Below are 19582 nucleotides of genomic sequence, written 5' to 3' on the forward strand. Positions count from 1 at the left end.
CCTCTGATTTGAATGGATAAAGCTTGGCTGCTTTGTTCAGCAAGGAGGCCGTCTTATCAACATTGCTTCAGTCCTTGGTGAAAATTTCCCCTTGTTCCTCCAGGAATGGAAAGTTTGGATGATCCTTCCTTAGATGTTTGAAGAATTTCCTGTGTTTAGGGGGAGACTCCATGGCTTCTTCCCACTTCAGGGCTTCTTTGGCTGCTTTGATTAAGGGCAAGACCAAAGCAAAGTCAAAGTCGCACACACGGATCCTCACTCTCCACCTCGCTGTCTGAGGCTCCGGCTGACAGGTGGCTAGGTTGTGAAGGCTCCAATCCCAACCAATGGGCTGCAGGCACAACTAGTCCCAATTTCTTTCAGGGACTCTAGAACGACCCGTCTGAGCAAAGCCTCTACCTTTTGGTTGGCACTTTCTCTCTCGCTGGTCGCCCGTACAAAACAGAAGTCACATAATGACCTGTTGTCAGGAACCTGAGATCTACACCCCCAGCAAGGTTTCCTATTGGAGCGGCCAACGTGCCCCTTACTGCGATGCCTAGAGGAGGAACGAGAGCTTCTCCTATGATGCCTGGAGTTGGAAGGAGACCTGTGATGTCCGGATTTAGAGGACGAGTGATGGCGCAGAGACCTGGAAGCACTTCTGTCATTGTGTGCTGTATAGTGGCGATCGGACCTAGAAGGGCTGAGAGAGAGAGAAAAAAAAAAAAAAGACAGAACAGGGGACAGTTAAAAGTCACAGAAAAGCGCCAGTGGGGGATCAAGAGGATAAAGTCGCCTGTCAGTACCTGGTCACAAGGAGGCGGTGGCACATTCAGCTGCAAAGGCAACCAAGCTGTAAAAAAAAAAAAAAAAAAAAAAAAACATGACATGCAGAATCCCAGCAGACCACCAGGAGGTTGCAGGTACTGATCTTCACATTGGACCACAGCGCTTGGCGAAGCCACCGCATTCAGCCTGTGGGATTTCCCAAACAGAACAGCTTTGGCAGCTGTTTAAATGTGCCACCAAAGCTATGACATCACCGCCACTGTACTGCGCATGCTCCGGACCCTGGAACTCCCGCATGCATGCGCGAGCGCTGCCATCCTCGTTCTGAGGCCAGCTCACACATGCGCAGTGCACTAGAGACTGCTCAGGACCAGGAAGAGGTGGACTGGAGTACAGCATTGCACTCCAGGCACCCACTAGCATCAGGGAATGACAAAGGAACAAACAAGTGGCAAAAGAAATAAGACCTGAACAGAGGGCACTGATTAGCAAACATGCATAGCCACAACCGCATGCCTTGGAGACTGCCTCGTCCGTTCGGGGCACTAGATGGCCACCCGCTGTTAGCAGGCTATCCAGCCCAAGTTGCTAGGCACAGACAACTGCTTGTCTATTACACCCAGCTGGGGAACGCTGGAATTGATGAGGGGACACTTGCTTCGCCACCGCATCCATCCGCCACGTCCAATACCTCGCTTTTAGCTGGGGACCCGTGGAACTGGCAAGTGGCACGTCACCTCACAGACCATCTGTATGCGGGAACCAGGTAAAACTTGCACTAGGTCCATAGTAAGACAACAAAAAAAGAACATGGCCTCTGGCGAGCAAAAATTTATGGGAGTGGGGTCATATAGGAGAGGAGAGGGCGGGACTACATACGTATGCTGCCATGGATTCTGTCAGGAAAAGAGAATTTTGACCTACCTGTAAATTCCATAAATGGTATGGTATTCCATAAATGGTATATATATACACACACACATATACACACACACAGTGAAGGAAATACACTGTGTTCCAAATTATTATGCAAATTATATTTAAGTGTCACAAAGATGAAATATTTTGTTTTTCAGTTTAACTCATGGATGGCATTGTGTCTCAGGGCTCTTTTGATCACTGAAAACAATCAGGAAAAACTACTAAAGGACGGTGTTCCACATTATTAAGCAGAGCACCATTTTCAAGCAATATGGGGAAGAAAAAGGATCTCTCTGTTGCCGAAGAGAGTGAAATAGTTAAATGCCTTGGATGAGGTATGAAAACATTAGATATTTCACAAAAACTTAAGCGTGATCATCGCACTATTAAGAGATTTGTGGCTGATTCAGAGCACAGATGGGTTCGTGCAGATAAAGGCACATTGAGGAAGATTTCTGCCAGATCCATGCATCGGATCATGAGAGCAGCTGCTAAAATACCATTACATAGCAGCAAACAGATATTTGAAGCTGCTGGTGCCTCTGGAGTCCCACGGACATCAAGGTGTAGAGTCCTCCAGAGTCTTGCAACTGTGCATAAACCTTCTATTCGGCCACCACTAACCAATGCTCAGAAGCAGAAACGGCTGCATTGGGCAGAAAAATACATGAAGGCTAAATTTCAAACAGTCCTGTTCACTGATGAGTGCCGTGCAACCCTGGATGGTCCAGATGGATGGAGTAGTGGATGGTTGATGGACGGCCACCCTGTTCCAACAAGGCTGCGACGTCAGCAAGGCAGTGGTGGAGTCATGTTTTGGGCCAGAATCATGGGATCAGAGCTGGTCGGCCCCTTTAGGGTCCTGGAAGGTGTAAAGATGACCTCTGCAAAGTATGTGGAGTTTATGACTGACCACTTTCTTCCCTGGTACAGAAGGAAGAATATGCTTTCTGTAATAAAATCATCTTCATGCATGACAATGCACCATCTCATGCTGCAAAGAATACCTCTGCATCAATGGCTGCTATGGGGATAAAAGGAGAGAAAGTCATGGTGTGGCCTCCATCCTCCCCTGACCTCAATCCTATTGAGAACCTTTGGAGCATCCTCAAGCAAAAGATCTAGGAGGGTGGGAGGCAGTTTACATCCAAACAGTGGCTCTGGGAGGCTATTCTGACATCTTGCAAACAAATTCAAGCAGAAACTGTCCAAAAACTCACAAGTTCAATGGATGTAAGACTTGTGAAGCTGCTATCAAATAAGGGGTCCTATATTAAAATGTAACGTGACCTGTTAAAATGTTTAAAAAGTTAAAATGTTATTAAATGTTTGATTGAAATAGATTTTGATTTCAGTAAATATGCTGCAAACACAACAAATGACAATTTTCAGTTCTTTACAACCTATAAAGTGTTTTGAAACTTACTGTGCGTAATAATTTAGAACAGTGCATTGTAAGTTTTTTATGTTTAAAAAAAATACTGTTATCATTACGAGGTTTGTTCAATAAAATGTGAATTGTACTCTTAATAGTTAATAACATGAGAATTATGCTGACTGTTATTTACATCAATTATTTAGGTAAATGAGAAAAATATCATTTGCATAATAATTTGGAACAAGGTGTAAGTGATATGATCCCCTGCTGATTTTGAATGTTTGCCCACTCACAAAGAAATGATCAGTCTAAAAATCGAATGGTAGGTGTATCGTAACACAGAGACCGCATAGCAACAACAAATTAAAAAAAATGCACGTCTAACAAATTATGCACTGATTTACATGTTCATGAGGGAAATAAGTGTGACGGGAGTGACTTTTGGGGGTGGGGGGACCCCTGTATCATCTTCCCATATTCCTATGTTTAACTCACCCTGTGCCTGTTAAGGGGTACAGGGTGGGAATGTCTATTGTGTATTGGTGTGTTGTCCATTGTTCACTGCCATGTGGTTGTCCATTGTTCTCTGCCATGTGCTGAGTCCCATCGTTCTGTGTCTTGGTTGGGTGGGGGGTGTTTCCAGCAGCCCTTCCCCTGATGGGGACGGGCTGATGATGTGTTTCCTGTTCCTGGTTGTGTTTCCCCACCCTGTGTATATATCTTGTGTTTGTGTAAAAATAAAGGAGTTGACTTCCTGTCATAAGAAGAGTCTGGTGCTGTCTATTTTCCTGTATGGTCAGGGTGGTGTCCAGGAATCTGTGTTCGGACAGCGAAGCGAGAGTCTAACGGAAATACCCTAGCGCAGCTGGGGTCCGGTTCCGTTACATTGGTTGCAAGCGGTGGGATTGTGCTTCCAAGCTGTGAACACGTCCAAACCACCACCGGGATTCAAGATCAGGAAAGGAGACGTCAGTCACCCCAGTGGAGATATGGACCTGGTATCAGAGTTCCAAGGGCTGCTGCAGACTGTTCTTGCAACATACCCCAAGACTGTGTCTACGGATCAGTACCTAGAGCTCAGGCAGCGGATTTGGGAGGTCCTTTGGAGAGGAGCCCTCCAGGCTGCTGGTATGGACAAAGGCAAGTGCTATCCAACCCCAGGGAAAAGGGCCAGGGACCATCGGAAGTTACGGATGCCATTTTTGGGAGAGCGACCCCAGGAGCAGTGGGTGACTGAGTCGGACAGGCTGGTCCAGCAGGAGATACAACTGTACAACAGATATCGGGCTTTGCAATGGTACACAGAGCAGGAATATTTAGGGGTGTCAACAGAGTGCTCTCCTGAGGGACATGACTTTGGTGGGCTTGGATTGCTGTGGGAGAGCCTTACAGATCATTTTGTGTTTGGCGATGGAGAACCTACCCTGGAGGAGTTGCGAGAAGACAGAGAGGCTATGTTCGGTCTCACAGGGGTCTCAGAGCTTGAACCAGATCTGGAATACCTGCTGAAGAAAGAACTGTTTCTGGAAACAGGGAACTGCTAAAACGTGTTCGGCAGCATGTCCACGAATCGACAGTGGAAATTCCAGAGACTAGGGATTTGATAGACTTCTTTGCTGAGGAAAAACAACCTGGTAAGCCTCAAGCATAAAACCTGGCAACAGGGCCAAACATTACTGAACTCTGCCCAGAACTGGTAACATCTTCTGAATTCCACGGACAGGAGAAGGTGAAGCCCTATCCCCAGACACCAGTTCCAGAGACTGGGGATTTGATTGACTTTTCTACTGAGGAGGAACCAGCCGGCACGCCTCTCGCAGAAGAGCTGGCATCAGGGCATGGCGTGGTTGACCTCTGCCCACAACAATCATCACCGCAGGAGCTACAGGAAGAGGATGCAATCGGCACCTCACAACGGCAGCTTGAGCTGATGTCCGTGGATGGGACTTCGGTCTACACTGTCACAACCCCAGAAAAGGACATTGGGACAAGAGGATGTCAGCCTTACTTTGCAAACACTGGGGGATGTCCATCAAGTCAAAGTGGATGAGACTACAGTCACCGCCTGGATACCCCAGGGATGCTGGGCAGACAGCCCAGATCCCCCACCGCCTGATGGAGCCGGCCCAGCCACCATCATCGCTCCAGCGGCTGAGAGGACTCCAGGGAGAAGGACCAGTCCGTACTTCTCCCCAGTGGCGGGTATGTTCTACGGGAGAGGCAGAGGTTGGCTGGGTGAGTAATGCTTGGTGTGGGACAATTTGCATGGGGTACTGTGTGGGTGCTGGTATTGAGGGACTGGAGGTACAGACTAACTTCAGAGTACATCCGTCTGGGATTTACTCCTGCGTTAATCTCCTGCCGAAAGGGGAGATATGTGACGGCAGTGACTTTTGGGGGTGGGGGGACCCCTGTATCATCTTCACAAATTCCTATGTTTAACCGACCCTGTGCCTGTTAAGGGGTACAGGGTGGGAATGTCTATTGTGTATTGGTGTTGTCACGTACCTGGATAGTGAGCCTGACGTGAAGAGGCAGGCTTCCCGTACAACTCCGGCTAAAGGACTGCTGATGGTGAGACAGCGGTCACAGGTGCACGGTGGGGTATGAGTGCCTGAGATCAGTCCGGTAACAGCTGATGGGCTGATCATTTGCAGGCAAGAGCAGGTTGCAGATGTAGCTGTGCGGGTGGGATGGATGGATGCTGGAGCACAGCGTGCTGAGGATGCAGGGTCAGATGAGCCAGGTTCGATATTGGCGAGGCAGATCAGGCAGGATGAAAAGTAGTCGGGTCACAGGCCAGGTTCAGTAACAGAAGATCAATCAGACAGGAGCAGGCAGAAGAATAATCCGAGGACAAGCCAGAGGTCAGGGCAGGAGGCAATCAAGCAGAAGTCAGGAACAGGCTGGTTTGGTAACAGGAGTCAATCACGGGAGTCCGGAAACACGAGCAGGGGAAAAGACCATACGGCAATGAGACAACTACAGCAGACAGTTTAAATAGCCCTTTTGGCACCAGCATTAGTGACAGGCGCGCACACCCGCATGCGCGAGTGCGCAAGCCTATGCCCAAGTGCCTACACATCTGCTCTGCTTGCAAGGACTCTGCGCATATTTTTGCACCGTGGAGCTTCACCTGCACTATGGGCAGGCCTTTCCGGACATTGCCCTTCCCTATGGGCAGCCTCAGGATGCCCAATTGGCTCCTTTTTTGTGGGTGGGTAAGAAAAAAACTCATGAATTAAGTCCATAGCATGCACGTTCTGTGCAGGTTCCCATGAATTTTCCTCTGGCCCATACCCCTTCCATTTGATCAGGTATTGTGTCTGGCCCCTACTTTTCCTACAGTCCACAACAGCCTCGAACTCAAATTCCTCCTCTCCGTCAATACTTATAGGCTCAGGGGGCCTTGACCTTTGATTAGAAAAGGGATCTGGTACTGCAGGTTTTAGTAGTGATACGTGAAAAACTGGATGCACCCTAAGGGATTCCGGTAGTGCTAACTCATAAGAGATATCGTTAATTTTGCATCTTACCGGAAATGGTGCCACAAACTTAGGTGCCTGCTTCCTTGAAGGACATGCCATTTTCAGGTTGGTTGTGGCAAGCCAGACCTGGTCTCCTGGGTGCAGAATCAGTTCTCCCCTACTCCTATCGAAGACCTTCTTGTTGTCCTCCTGGGCTTTTGTGACCGTCTCCTTTAACAATTTCTTAGTAACAAAGAAATTTAGTGTTTCTTGAGCAGCAGGGACAGAAGTTTCCGGCACAAGGTCAGGTAAAAAGGTAGGGTGAAACCCATAATTAGAAAAAAAAGGAGATTGTTCGGTGGCAGAATGGCTGGAATTAATGTATGCAAACTCTGCCAGGGGCAAGAGCGATACCCAATCATCTTGGACAAAAGAAGTATAACACCGGATGTACTGCTCCAGGGTCTTATTAGTCCGTTCGGTCTGTCCGTTGGTTTGTGGGCAATAGGCTGAAGAAAAGGACAGCTCGATTTTCAGGGTCTCACATAGTGCCCTCCAGAATCTCGATGTGAACTGTACTCCTCGATCTGAAACAATGTTTACAGGAATCCCATGGAGCCTGACAATTTCTTTGATAAAGACCCGAACAGTTTCAAAAGCGGAAAGTATTTTTCAGGGGCAAAAAATGGGCCATCTTTGATAATCGGTCTACTACCACGAAGATAGCAGTACATCCTTCTGAAGGTGGAAGTTCAACTATAAAGTCCATTGCTATCAGGTACAGACAGAGGTCTGAGCAATCCCCAGGCTTTCCACCCTGTTCCAAATTATTATGCAAATGATATTTTTCTAATTTACCTAAATAATTGATGTAAATAATGATGTTATTGAACAATAATCTGAAACGATCTGAAACAATGTTTACAGGAATCCCATGGAGCCTGACAATTTCTTTGATAAAGACCCGAACAGTTTCAAAAGCGGAAAGTATTTTTCAGGGGCAAAAAATGGGCCATCTTTGATAATCGGTCTACTACCACGAAGATAGCAGTACATCCTTCTGAAGGTGGAAGTTCAACTATAAAGTCCATTGCTATCAGGTACAGACAGAGGTCTGAGCAATCCCCAGGCTTTCCACCCTGTTCCAAATTATTATGCAAATGATATTTTTCTAATTTACCTAAATAATTGATGTAAATAATGATGTTATTGAACAAACCTCCTAATAACAGTATTTTTTTTTAAACATAAACTTACAATGTACTGTTCCAAATTATTACGCACAGCAAGTTTCAAAACACTTTATAGGTTGTAAAGAACTGAAAATTGTCATTTGTTGTGTTTGCAGCATATTTACTGAAATCAAAAGCTATTTCAATCAAACTTTTAACAATATTTTAACTTTTTAAACATTTTAACAGGTCACGTTAAATTTTAACATAGGACCCCTTATTTGAAAGCAGCTTCACAAGTCTTGCATCCATTGAACTTGTGAGTTTTTGGACAGTTTCTGCTTGAATTTGTTTGCAAGATGTCAGAATAGCCTCCCAGAGCTGCTGTTTAAATGTAAACTGCCTCCCACCCTCCTAGATATTTTGCTTGAGGATGCTCCAAAGGTTCTCAATAGGATTGAGGTCAGGGGAGGATGGAGGCCACACCATGACTTTCTCTCCTTTTATCCCCATAGCAGCCATTGATGCAGAGGTATTCTTTGCAGCATGAGATGGTGCATTGTCATGCATGAAGGTGATTTTATTACAGGAAAGCATATTCTTCCTTCTGTACCAGGGAAGAAAGTGGTCAGTCAAACTCCACATACTTTGCGGAGGTCATCTTTACACCTTTGGAGACCCTAAAGGGGCCGACCAGCTCTGTTCCCATGATTCTGGCCCAAAACATGACTCCACCACCGCCTTGCTTACTTCGCAGCCTTGTTATAACAGGGTGGCCGTCCACCAACCATCCACTACTACATCCATCTGGACCATCCAGGGTTTCACGGCACTCATCAGTGAACAGGACTGTTTGAAAATTAGTCTTCATGTACAATCAGGTCCATAAATATTGGGACATCGACACAATTCTAACATTTTTGGATCTATACACCACCACAATGAATTTGAAATGAAACAAACAAGATGTGCTTTAACTGCAGACTGTCAGCTTTAATTTGAGGATATTTACATCCAAATCAGGTGAACGGTGTAGAAATTACAACAGTTTGCATATGTGCCTCCCACTTGTTAAGGGACCAAAAGTAATGGGACAATTGGCTTCTCAGCTGTTCCATGGCCAGGTGTGTGTTATTCCCTCATTATCCCAATTACAATGAGCAGATAAAAGGTCCAGAGTTCATTTCAAGTGTGCAATTTTCATTTGGAATCTGTTGCTGTCAACTCACAAGATGAGATCCAAAGAGCTGTCACTATCAGTGAAGCAAGCCATCATTAGGCTGAAAAAACAAAACAAACCCATCAGAGAGATAGCAACAACATTAGGCGTGGCCAAAACAACTGTTTGGAACATTCTACAAAAGAAGGAACGCACCGGTGAGCTCAGCAACACCAAAAGACCCAGAAGATCACGGAAAACAACTGTGGTGGATGACCGAAGAATTCTTTCCCTGGTGAAGAAAACACTCTTCACAACAGTTGTCCAGATCAAGAACACTCTCCAGGAGGTAGGTGTATGTGTGTCAAAGTCAACAATCAAGAGAAGACTTCACCAGGGTGAATACAGAGGGTTCACCACAAGATGTAAACCATTGGTGAGCCTCAAAAACAGGAAGGCCAGATTAGAGTTTGGCCAAACGACATCTAAAAAAGCCTTCACAGTTCTGGAACAACATCCTATGGACAGATGAGACCAATATCAACTTGTACCAGAGTGATGGGAAGAGTATGGAGAAGGAAAGGAACTGCTCATGATCCTAAGCATACCACCTCATCAGTGAAGCATGGTGGTGGTAGTGGCATGGCGTGGACATGTATGGCTGCCAATGGAACTGGTTCTCTTGTAATTATTGATGATGTGACTGCTGACAAAAGCAGCAGGATGATTTCTGAAGTGTTTCGGGCAATACCTGCTCATATTCAGCCAAATGCTTCAGAACTCATTGGACGCCGCTTCACAGTGCAGATGGACAATGACCCAAAGCATACTGCAAAAGCAACCAAAGAGTTTTTTAAAGGAAAGAAGTGGAATGTTATGCAATGGCCAAGTCAATCACCTGACCTGAATCCGATTGAGCATGCATTTCACTTGCTGAAGACAAAACTGAAGGGAAAATGCCCCAAGAACAAGCAGGAACTGAAGACAGTTGCAGTAGAGGCCTGGCAGAGCATCAGCAGGGATGAAACCCAGCGTCTGGCGATGTCTATGCATTCCAGACTTCAGGCTGTAATTGACTGCAAAGGATTTGCAACCAAGTATTAAAAAGTGAAAGTTTGATTTATGATTATTTTGTCCCATTACTTTTGGTCCCTTAACAAGTGGGAGGCACATATGCAAACTGTTGTAATTCCTACACCGTTCACCTGATTTGGATGTAAATACCCTCAAATTAAAGCTGACAGTCTGCAGTTAAAGCACATCTTGTTCGTTTCATTTCAAATCCATTGTGGTGGTGTATAGATCCAAAAGTGTTAGAATTGTGTCGATGTCCCAATATTTATGGACCCGACTGTATTTTTCTGCCCAATGCAGCCGTTTCTGCTTGTGAGCATTGGTTAGTGGTGGCCGAATAGAAGGTTTATGCACAGTTGCAAGACTCTGGAGGACTCTACACCTTGATGTCCGTGGGACTCCAGAGGCACCAGCAGCTTCAAATATCTGTTTGCTGCTATGTAATGGTATTTTAGCAGCTGTTCTCTTGATCAGATGCATGGATCTGGCAGAAAACTTCCTCAATGTGCCTTTATCTGCAGAAACCCGTCTGTGCTCTGAATCAGCCACAAATCTCTTAATAGTGCGATGATCACGATTAAGTTTTCATGAAATATCTAATGTTTTCATACCTCGTCCAAGGCATTGAACTATTCACTCTTTTCGGCAGCAGAGAGATCCTTTTTCTTCCCCATATTGCTTGAAAATGGTGCTCTGCTTAATAATGTGGAACACCCTCCTTTAGTAGTTTTTCCTTAAATTGGGCTCATCTGCCAATCTAATTATCACAGGTGTCCGAGATTGTTTTCAGTGATCAAAAGAGCCCTGAGACACAATGCCATCCATGAGTTAAACTGAAAAACAAAATATTTAATCTTTGTGACAGTTAAATAGAATTTGCGTAATAATTTGGAACATGGTGTATTTTGGGTGGTTTTATTTCGGGTGCAGATGGTGCACGTTTTTACATGGGCTTTACAGTTTTTTACCATATCTGGCCACCAGAATGTGCGTTGTGCTAGTTCTAACGTTTTGGAGACCCCGAAGTTACCTGCTAATGGGTGGTCATGGCAATACCCAAGAACAAGGGTCCGCATTTCTTCAAGTACCAAAATTTGTTCTCCTTTCCATAGAAGCCCATCCTTGCTCTGGACTGTAACTCCGGGTGGACTGGATGCTCCTGCCGATGCCTGCTGTAGTTGGAATAAAAGGCTGGTCTGTAGTAACAGAAAGTTTCCTGCTGGCAAAATGGTATCTGGCATTGGGGTATCCTTCGGATCCTCAAACATGCTTGAAAGTGCATCAGGTTTGGTGTTCTTGGACCCTGGCCTATAAGTAATATGGAAGGTAAATCTGGAGAAAAAAAGTGCCCATCTGGCCTGACGTGGTTTGAGCCGTTTAGCAGTCCTTAGGTATTTAAGATTTTTGTGATCTGTATAAATTAAGATTGGATGGCCCCTTCTAGCAAGTATCTCCATTCTTCCAGGGTTACTTTAATTGCCAGAAGCTCCCGGTCCCCTACGTCGTAGTTCCTTTCAGCCAAAGAGAGCTTCCATGAAAAAAAAAGCTACTGGGTGCATCAATTCTTTGAGTCCTTTCCGTTGGGAAAGAACTGCCCCAGCTGCGTTTTCTGATGCATCTACCTCTAGGATATAAGGCAGTATGGAATCCGGATGGCTTAGAATAGGAGCAGCTGTAAATAGTTCCTTCAGGGATTTGAAGGCGGCCTGTGCTTCAGGGGTCCAGTGGAAACGGACCTCGAGTTTGGTGAGTTGGGTAATGGGTGAGATTATGGCTGAGAAGTTTTTAATGAACTTTTGATAAAGACTGGCGAAGCCTACAAACCGTTGGATTCCCTTTTTATCTGAGGGGACTGGCCAGTCCAGGATTGCTGAGATTTTCTGTGGATCCATTTCGATTCCAGCTGTGGAGATGATCAGTCCGAGGAATGGGATGCTTTGCCGTTCAAAATTGCATTTCTCAGCCTTGGCATACAATCCGTGCTGACGAAGTCATCCCAAGACATCCTTAACATGCTCTTGATGGATCTTCAAGGATGTGGAAAATATCAGGCTGTCGTCTAGATATACGACAAAGATGTCAAGGTAGTCTCTGAAAATATCATTAATGAAATGCTGGAAGGTGGCAGGTGCGTTGCACAATCCGAATGGCATGACTAAATATTCAAAGTGGCTGAATCGGGTGCGAAAAGAAGTTTTCCATTCATCCCCTTCCTGAATACGAACCAAATTATAGGCTCCTCTTAAGTCTAATTTCGTAAAAATGACTGCAGTTTTAAGTCCTTGAAAGAGTTCGGGAACCAAGGGAAGGGGGTAATGTTTTTTTACTGTAATTAAATTTAGTTCTCGACAGTCCACACAAAGCCATAAGGATTGGTCCTTTTCTACAAAGAATATTCATGCCCCTGCCGGGGATGTGGAGGGGCGAATGAATCCTTTTTGAAGGTTCTACTCAATATATCCCTTCAATACTCCTAATTCCCGTTCAGATAAGGGAAAGATGCGCCCAACGAAATTTCGGATCCTGGAAGTAGATCGATCGGACAGTCATAATATAGTTGAGGAGGAAGCGTGTCTGCTCCTCGTTTACTAAAGACATCCAAGTAGTCATGATAGACTGGTGGAGCTATTTGGGCAAGCCCAGCATCAGAGTCCATGCAAAGTAGTGTGGATCTGGGTGAAGGTGCCATGGGTAAGCAGTGTTTTTGGCAGTATGGGGAAGAAAACTGAATTTTCCCAATCTTCCAGTTAATCTGTGGGTTGTGAGCCTGTAGCCAGGGTAGGCCCAGAATGACAGACAAGGGAGAGGCAATTGCGTCTAGGCGTAATAGTTACTGATGGTGATTAGTTATGGTAGTCAGGAGTGGCGGGGTCTAATTGTTTACCAGTCCGGACATGATACAAGACCCATCAGCAAGAAATATGTTAAGCCCTTGTTCCTTTAGCTGTAGAGGGATGTGTTGCCAGGCTGCAAAGGATAGATCAATGAAGCAGCTGCAAGCCCCAGAATCAATAATTGCGGTCACCGACACGGTTCTTCCAGGAAGCTGGAAGGAAATAGGAACAGCCATATGAGTTGAGCTGGTAAAAAATGGTGGATGAGTAGCTGAAGAGATGGAGATGCACTTACGCAGCTTAGCTGGGCAGGAACGCACATAATGGCCAGTTTCTCCACAGTATAGGCAGAGGTTGTTTACTCGGCGGCGCTGGCATTCTTCAGGAGTCAGTGATGGACGAATCAGACCAAGCTGCATGGGTTCGGGTGCGTCTGATGTCTCAGGATCAAAATTTCTAGAAGGGGAACTAGGCTGGGCTGGAATCTTAGGTAGCATCCATGTAGGCCTAGGAACTTGGTTGGACCTTTCTAACCTGCGTTCACGTAGGCGACGATCGATCTGCATAGATAGCGTGACCAAATCCTCCAGAGAGTCTGGTATGTCAGCTCAGGCAAGTTAGTCTTTGAGGGCCTCAGCCAGATCCAAGCGAAACTGGTGATGCAGGGCAGCGTCGTTCCAATTAGTGTCCGCACTCCAACATCTAAAGTCCGTGACGTAGTCCACAGCCGCTCGGCGACCCTGTTGGAGCGCATGTAATGCTGCTTCAGCTGTGGTGGTCCATTGTGGATCATCATATAGCTGGGCCATTGCATCAAAGAAAGTGGTCACAGTGTTTAGATGTGCATGATGACTTTCTAACAGACGATGGGCCCAAGCTTGTGGTTCAAGTTGAAGCAGGGAAATAATGAACCCCACTTTAACAGTCTCTGTAGGGAAGATTCTTGGCTGGAAGTTGAAGTAAAGTTGACATGCGTTGCGGAACGCTCTAAACTTGCTTCGGTCTCCATTAAACCGCTCAGGAGTGGGTACACGGGGTTCAGGTAGAGTCATCATGCCAACTGCATTAGCGAGGGATTCTGTGGGAGCCCCGGCTGTGGCTGGAGTAGCAGAATTCGCAGACACCGGAGCAGGTGTAGCCAGGGTTTGCATGCGTTCCTCCAGGTGCGCATATCCATCCTGCTGAGTCTTAACTGCTTGAGTTAGTGCTGCCAGGAGATGACATATTTCATCCAGAGGTGAAGGTGCTCTTGCAGGCTCAGTCATGGCCGTATGGTACTGTCACGTACCTGGATAGTGAGCCTGACATGAAGAGGCAGGCTTCCCGTACAACTCCAGCTCAAGGACCACTGATGGTGAGACAGCGGTCGCAGGTGCACGGTGGGGTATGAGTGCCTGAGATCAGTCTAGTAACAGCTGGTGGGCTGATGAGTTGGTGCGGGATGGATGGATGCTGTAGCACAGCGTGCTGAGGATGCAGGGCCAGACGAGCTGGGTTCGATATTGGTGAGGCAGATCAGGCTTATAGCGTCAGGAGGGAGAGTAGTCGGGTCACAGGCCAGGTTCAGTAACAGAAGATCAATCAGACAAGAGCAGGCAGAAGAATAATCCGAGGACAAGCCAGAGGTCAGGGCAGGAGGCAATCAAGCAGAAGTCAGGAACAGGCTGGTTTGGTAACAGGAGTCAATCACGGGAGTCCGTAAACACGTGCAGGGGAAAAGACCATACGGCAATGATACAACTACAGCAGACAGTTTAAATAGCCCTTTTGGCGCCAGCATTAGTGACAGGCACACGCCTATGCCCAAGTGCCTGCACATCTGCTCGGCTTGCAAGAACTCTGCACATGCGCATATTTGTGTGCCGTGGAGCTTCACCTACACTATGGGCAGGCCTTTCCTGACAGGTGTGTTGTCCTTTGTTCACTGCCATGTGGTTTTTCATTGTTCTCTGCCACATGGTTGTCCATTGTTCTCTGCCATGTGCTGCGTCCCATTGTTCTGTGTCTTGGTTGGGTGGGGGGTGTTTCCAGCAGCCCTTCCCCCTCATAGGGACAGGCTGATGATGTGTTCCCTGTTCCTGGTTGTGTTTCCCCGCCCTGTGTAAATATTTTGTGTTTGTGTAAAAATAAAGGAGTTGACTTCCTGTCATAAGAAGAGTCTGGTGCTGTCTATTTTCCTGTATGGTCAGGGTGGTGTCCGGGAATCTGTGTTCGGACAGGGAAGCAAAAGTCTAACAGAAATACCCTAGTGCAGTCGGGATCCGGTTCCGTTACAATAAGTATTTAATCCCCATCACAAAACATGACTTAGTACTTGGTGGCAAATCCCTTGTTGACAATCACAGAGGTCAGATGTTTCCTGTAGTTAGCCACCAGGTTTGCACACATCTCAGGGCGCAGGGATTTTGGCCCACTCCTCTTGGCAGATCCTCTCCAAGTCATTAAGGTTTGGTGGCTGACATTTGGCAACTCGAATTTTCAGCTCCCTCCACAGATTTTCAGTCGGATTAAGGTGTGGAGACTGGCTAGGCCACTCCAGGACCTGAATGTGCTTCTTGTGCCACACTTTTGTTGCCTTGGCCTTGTGTTTTGGGTCATTGTCATGCTGGAACACCCATCCACGACCCATTTTCAATGCCCTAGCTGAGGGAAGAAGATTCTCACCCAAGATTTGACGGTACATTGCCCCGTCCATCGTCCCTTTGATGTGTTGCAGTTGTCCTGCCCCCTTAGCAGAAAAACAGAATGTTTCCACCACCATGTTTGACAGTTGGGATGCTGTTCTTGGGGTCATAGGCAGCATTCCTCCAAACATGGCGAGTTGAGTTGGTGCCAAACAGCTCGATTTTGGTCTCATCTGACCACAACACTTTCAACCAGTCCTCCTCTGCATCATTCAGATGTTCAGTGGCAAATTTCAAGACGGGCCTGGACATGTGCTTTCTTGAGTAGAGGGACCTTGCGGGCACTGCAGGACTTCAATACTTGTTGGCGTAGTGTGTTACAAATTGTTTTCTTGGTGACTGTGGTCCCAGCTGCCTGGAGATCATTGACATGATCCTTACGTGTAACTGTTCTCATGATCATTGACACTCCACGAGGTGAGATCTTGCATGGTGCACCAGACCTAGGGAGACTGACAGTTGTTTTGTCTTTGTTCCATTTGCGAATGATTGCACCAACTGTTGTCACCTTCTCACCAAGCTGCTTGGCGATAGTTTGGTAGCCCAGTCCAGCCTTGTGTAGGTCTACAATCTTGTCCCTGACATCCTTGGACAGCTCTTTGGTCTTTGCCATGGTGGAGAGTTTGGATTTTGATTGTTTGATTGCTCCTGTGGACCGGTGTCTTTTATACAGGTACCAAATGAGATTAGCAGCACTCCCTTTAAGAGACTGCTTCTAATCTCAGCTTGTTACCTGTATGAAAGACACCTGGAAGCCAGAAATCCTGCTGAATGATAGGGGATCAAATACTTATTTCCCTCATGAACATGCAAATCAGTGCATAATTTGCTAGGCATGCATTTCTTTTGAATTTTCTTGTTGCTATTCTGTCAGTGTTAAAATACACCTACAATTCGATTTTTAGACTGATCATTTCTTTGTGAGTGGGCAAACATTCAAAATCAACAGGGGATCAAATACGTATTTCCTTCACTGTGTGTGTATGTATATATATATATATATATATATATATATATACACACATATACACACAGTGAAGGAAATAGAGAGAAAGAGAGAGAGAGAGTTTATTCATGATTAAGTACATATATACTGTATCTATGGGCAGAGTAAACATCCAATTAACACAAGTCCAAAAAAAACCTCACTGGACACTGCACACAACTTAACAATTTGTTTTATTTTTCAGGGATCTTTAGATAGTCGAACTCCTAAGGAGTCAGGATATGAGACAGTCCTTGACCAGATTTACTCCCTTCTGTCACAGCTGGGTTGACTTTCAATTCGGCAAGGAACATTCTATCCTGTGTTCTCAATGTGGAATGTACACAAAAGTATGCTAACACAAAGACAGTAAATATTTTACTTTCAGAATACAAGCTGAGAATCCTTCAAGTTGTGAGTGATATGCAAAAGATGTGGTACATTGGTACCAACACTTGCTTGATACAGTTTTTGCCATCAGCATTCTTTGGGTAAGAAAAAAAAAATGAATATTGTCAAGACATTTTTTTAAGTTGTAGACAGAGTGAACAAGGGTTGGAATATCCATCAGTTTTTTTTGACCCTGCTGTGTCATTGGGGGAAGAGTGTCTTGCATAAATGGGAAGAAAAGGGCCAGATAAAGGCAAGCAAATGGCACATCCAGCCCCCAGCTTGGAGACCACTTTCATAGACTACTGACTCTCCCTTTATTTTTAAAAATAAATTGCCTTCAATCTGGCCGTACAATGCATGGGATTCTCCTCTCTTTCTCTGGATGGTAGGTCCTAAATCGTAATCCCATCTCTGCAGTATTCTCTTGTGAGCCCAGGGTGGTTTGATGCGCCACAGTGGCATGCTCTTGGCTCTCTGGGTTCACAGAAAGTGAGTTCAATGACATTGACCATCATATATAACCCAGAAGAGGACCAGCAGCACTGGACAGAGCTGTACATTTGACAAACTCTGCATAAAAGAAGGGAAGCACTTGGAGCTGCTTGATTTTAAAATACATAGGAAATGTAATACATTACAATACATTAAAATGATTTTACATTTTCTGCAGAAGCTGGAATTAGGCTTTAAGATGTGCAGTTATTTCTAAACTAGTGGGCACACAGAGCTGGCTAAATAAAAAGTGCATTTCAGGGCAAAAGGAAAAAAAAAAAGTACATTTCTCCAATGCAGAAGCATTTCCCCATATTTTAGCCTTTCAAAAAAAAAAAAAAAAGTACCTGTCTACTGGACTATGCCTAACCCCCACCATCCTATCCCCCACTGCACATAATGCTTTGATTTATTTCCCAGCAAAATAATGCTGCTGCCTTGCCACGCACTGTAGGTATGGGAAGAGTACTTGGGAGATGTAGGAAACATAACTAGGGGCTTTAGGGGGCGAGAAGTAGGCGAAAAACAACTGAAGGGTTCTAATTTTAAAATAATTCTCAGAAAGAAATCTATTTGCTTATCTTTACATTAAAAGTGGAATTCATTTGAGAGCTTATATCCTATTATTTTGAGGATATTTACAGATTTTGAATTATACAAAGAACAGTGTTCTAAAAGATAATACAAACAGGACACGCTATGACCAGAAAACTACATCCCTTAGAAGCTGCTGCTTCTTCAAAAGAATCAGCTGAATTGAGTTAGATAGGTTCCATTATAAAAGCTTAACTGGCACTTGGAAGTTAATTAGTTCTACAGGTAAAATAAAACCTAAAAATTGTCAGTTGTTTATGTCAGCCATGGAAGAGTGCATTATAACTTACTCATCAGTGTAACTAAAAAACAATGTTATTTGATATTTGTATAAGTCCAGTCATGCTATAGAATGAAATGCTTAACTGTTGAAAATTTGTGAAATGAGATGCTCTTTTGTTACTGTTTATTTCTAGTACATTTCTAATGCTTCACTTTTTTTTACTCTTATGTATCGAAAATAAAACAACTGGGATTATGTATTAAGGATCTAAACGACGATATTGCTATTTTGCAAGAGACTGCCAATCAGTATGAAAGATGGAGTTCTTATTCTGTTTAACAGAAAGTACATGTTGAACTTGTTGACTTCATTTCAGTAGCTTGTTATTGTTTTGATGTTTATGATAAAAAAGTTGTTTTGATGTTTAAAAAAGTTATCAATATCACCTATAGCTGCAGTTCCATAGGTGTAATATTCATACATGTAACAAAAATGCACAGAGTTTAATTATACACTCTACCTAAATATAGCCTACCGCATAAATTTAACCTATCTCCTTATACAAATATTAACCATGACTTATGTGCATTTAAAATCAAATATCTTCTTCAATGTCAATAAAATAAACTTGTAAACACTTGCTTCTTCTTGTGTTATTTCTGTAGCCCTTTTATAAAGATATTCAATTCTCTTATCCAGACAATAATGTCCTGCAAAAAAGCCACATTAACTACAAGCCACTTAAAGTCACACTTGATTTCCATTGAATTGTGTCCAATCACCTCCTTTGTCACTCCTCTCCAGGGTTCATTCACCAGATGTTGTTGACCTTTATTACCAAAGGTCACCTGGCCCTTTAAGGGGTTTGTAATGCCAGGAGGAGGGGCAGGGTTTAGGGCCATAAGACCACCGTGATTGGCTTCCACATGATCGTAAAGCTCCCAATCGCAAGTAGTGATCGGGACCCTTCCGTGAGGCACAGGTAAATGTGCCAGGAGCGCTCAGGGCATGCTTTCTTGGCACATTTGTTCACATTGGGTATGAAAATATGCGGCCTCTCGGCGTCAAGGCCCAGCTGTCATTGCATATTTACATACTGTTGGTGCCAAGGAGTTAATAACAGTCATTACGCCTCCATAATTACTGCAAGCTCTTCCAATCTACAGTGTAATCCTCTGGTTAGTGCCACAAACAAAACGAAAAGAATCAACAAAGCATAAAACCTCCTTTATTATTTATATAAAAAAATGAAATTCTGACTCACAGTAACACAGCACCCACATGAACAGCCTATGACCAGCCTGCTCTACCAAGCACTAGCATGTGCGAGGATGTCACTGACCCCACACAATGAGTCATCATTGTGTACTTCCTGAGGCACGAGGGTCAGCACCATTATTGTAACCTATGTATACTGCTGTTATTGCTCCACCTT

At 44.8% G+C, this 19582-nt stretch overlaps 1 protein-coding gene across 5 annotated transcripts in view; it reads left to right on the plus strand.

Annotated features, from left to right (window-relative positions):
- MPND (MPN domain containing) overlaps window positions 1-18784 on the plus strand; it is a 303470-nt gene extending 284686 nt beyond the window's left edge. For 4 of the 5 annotated variants that reach the window (XM_089687870.1, XM_089687867.1, XM_089687865.1 and 1 more), the window contains one exon: window positions 16651-18784. In XM_089687870.1, the coding sequence (XP_089543996.1) occupies window positions 16651-16737 (87 nt within the window). In that variant the 3' untranslated portion in view covers window positions 16738-18784. The remainder of the gene's footprint in view (window positions 1-16650) is intronic. The other variant, XM_089687866.1, reaches the window with a different exon arrangement.
- Window positions 18785-19582: the final 798 nt, after the last annotated feature.

Source organism: Staurois parvus, unplaced genomic scaffold (genome assembly GCF_062004578.1).
Source record: "Staurois parvus isolate SC_StPar_1 unplaced genomic scaffold, SC_StPar_1.0 ptg000439l, whole genome shotgun sequence".
In the NCBI taxonomy this organism is placed as follows: Eukaryota; Metazoa; Chordata; class Amphibia; order Anura; family Ranidae; genus Staurois; species Staurois parvus.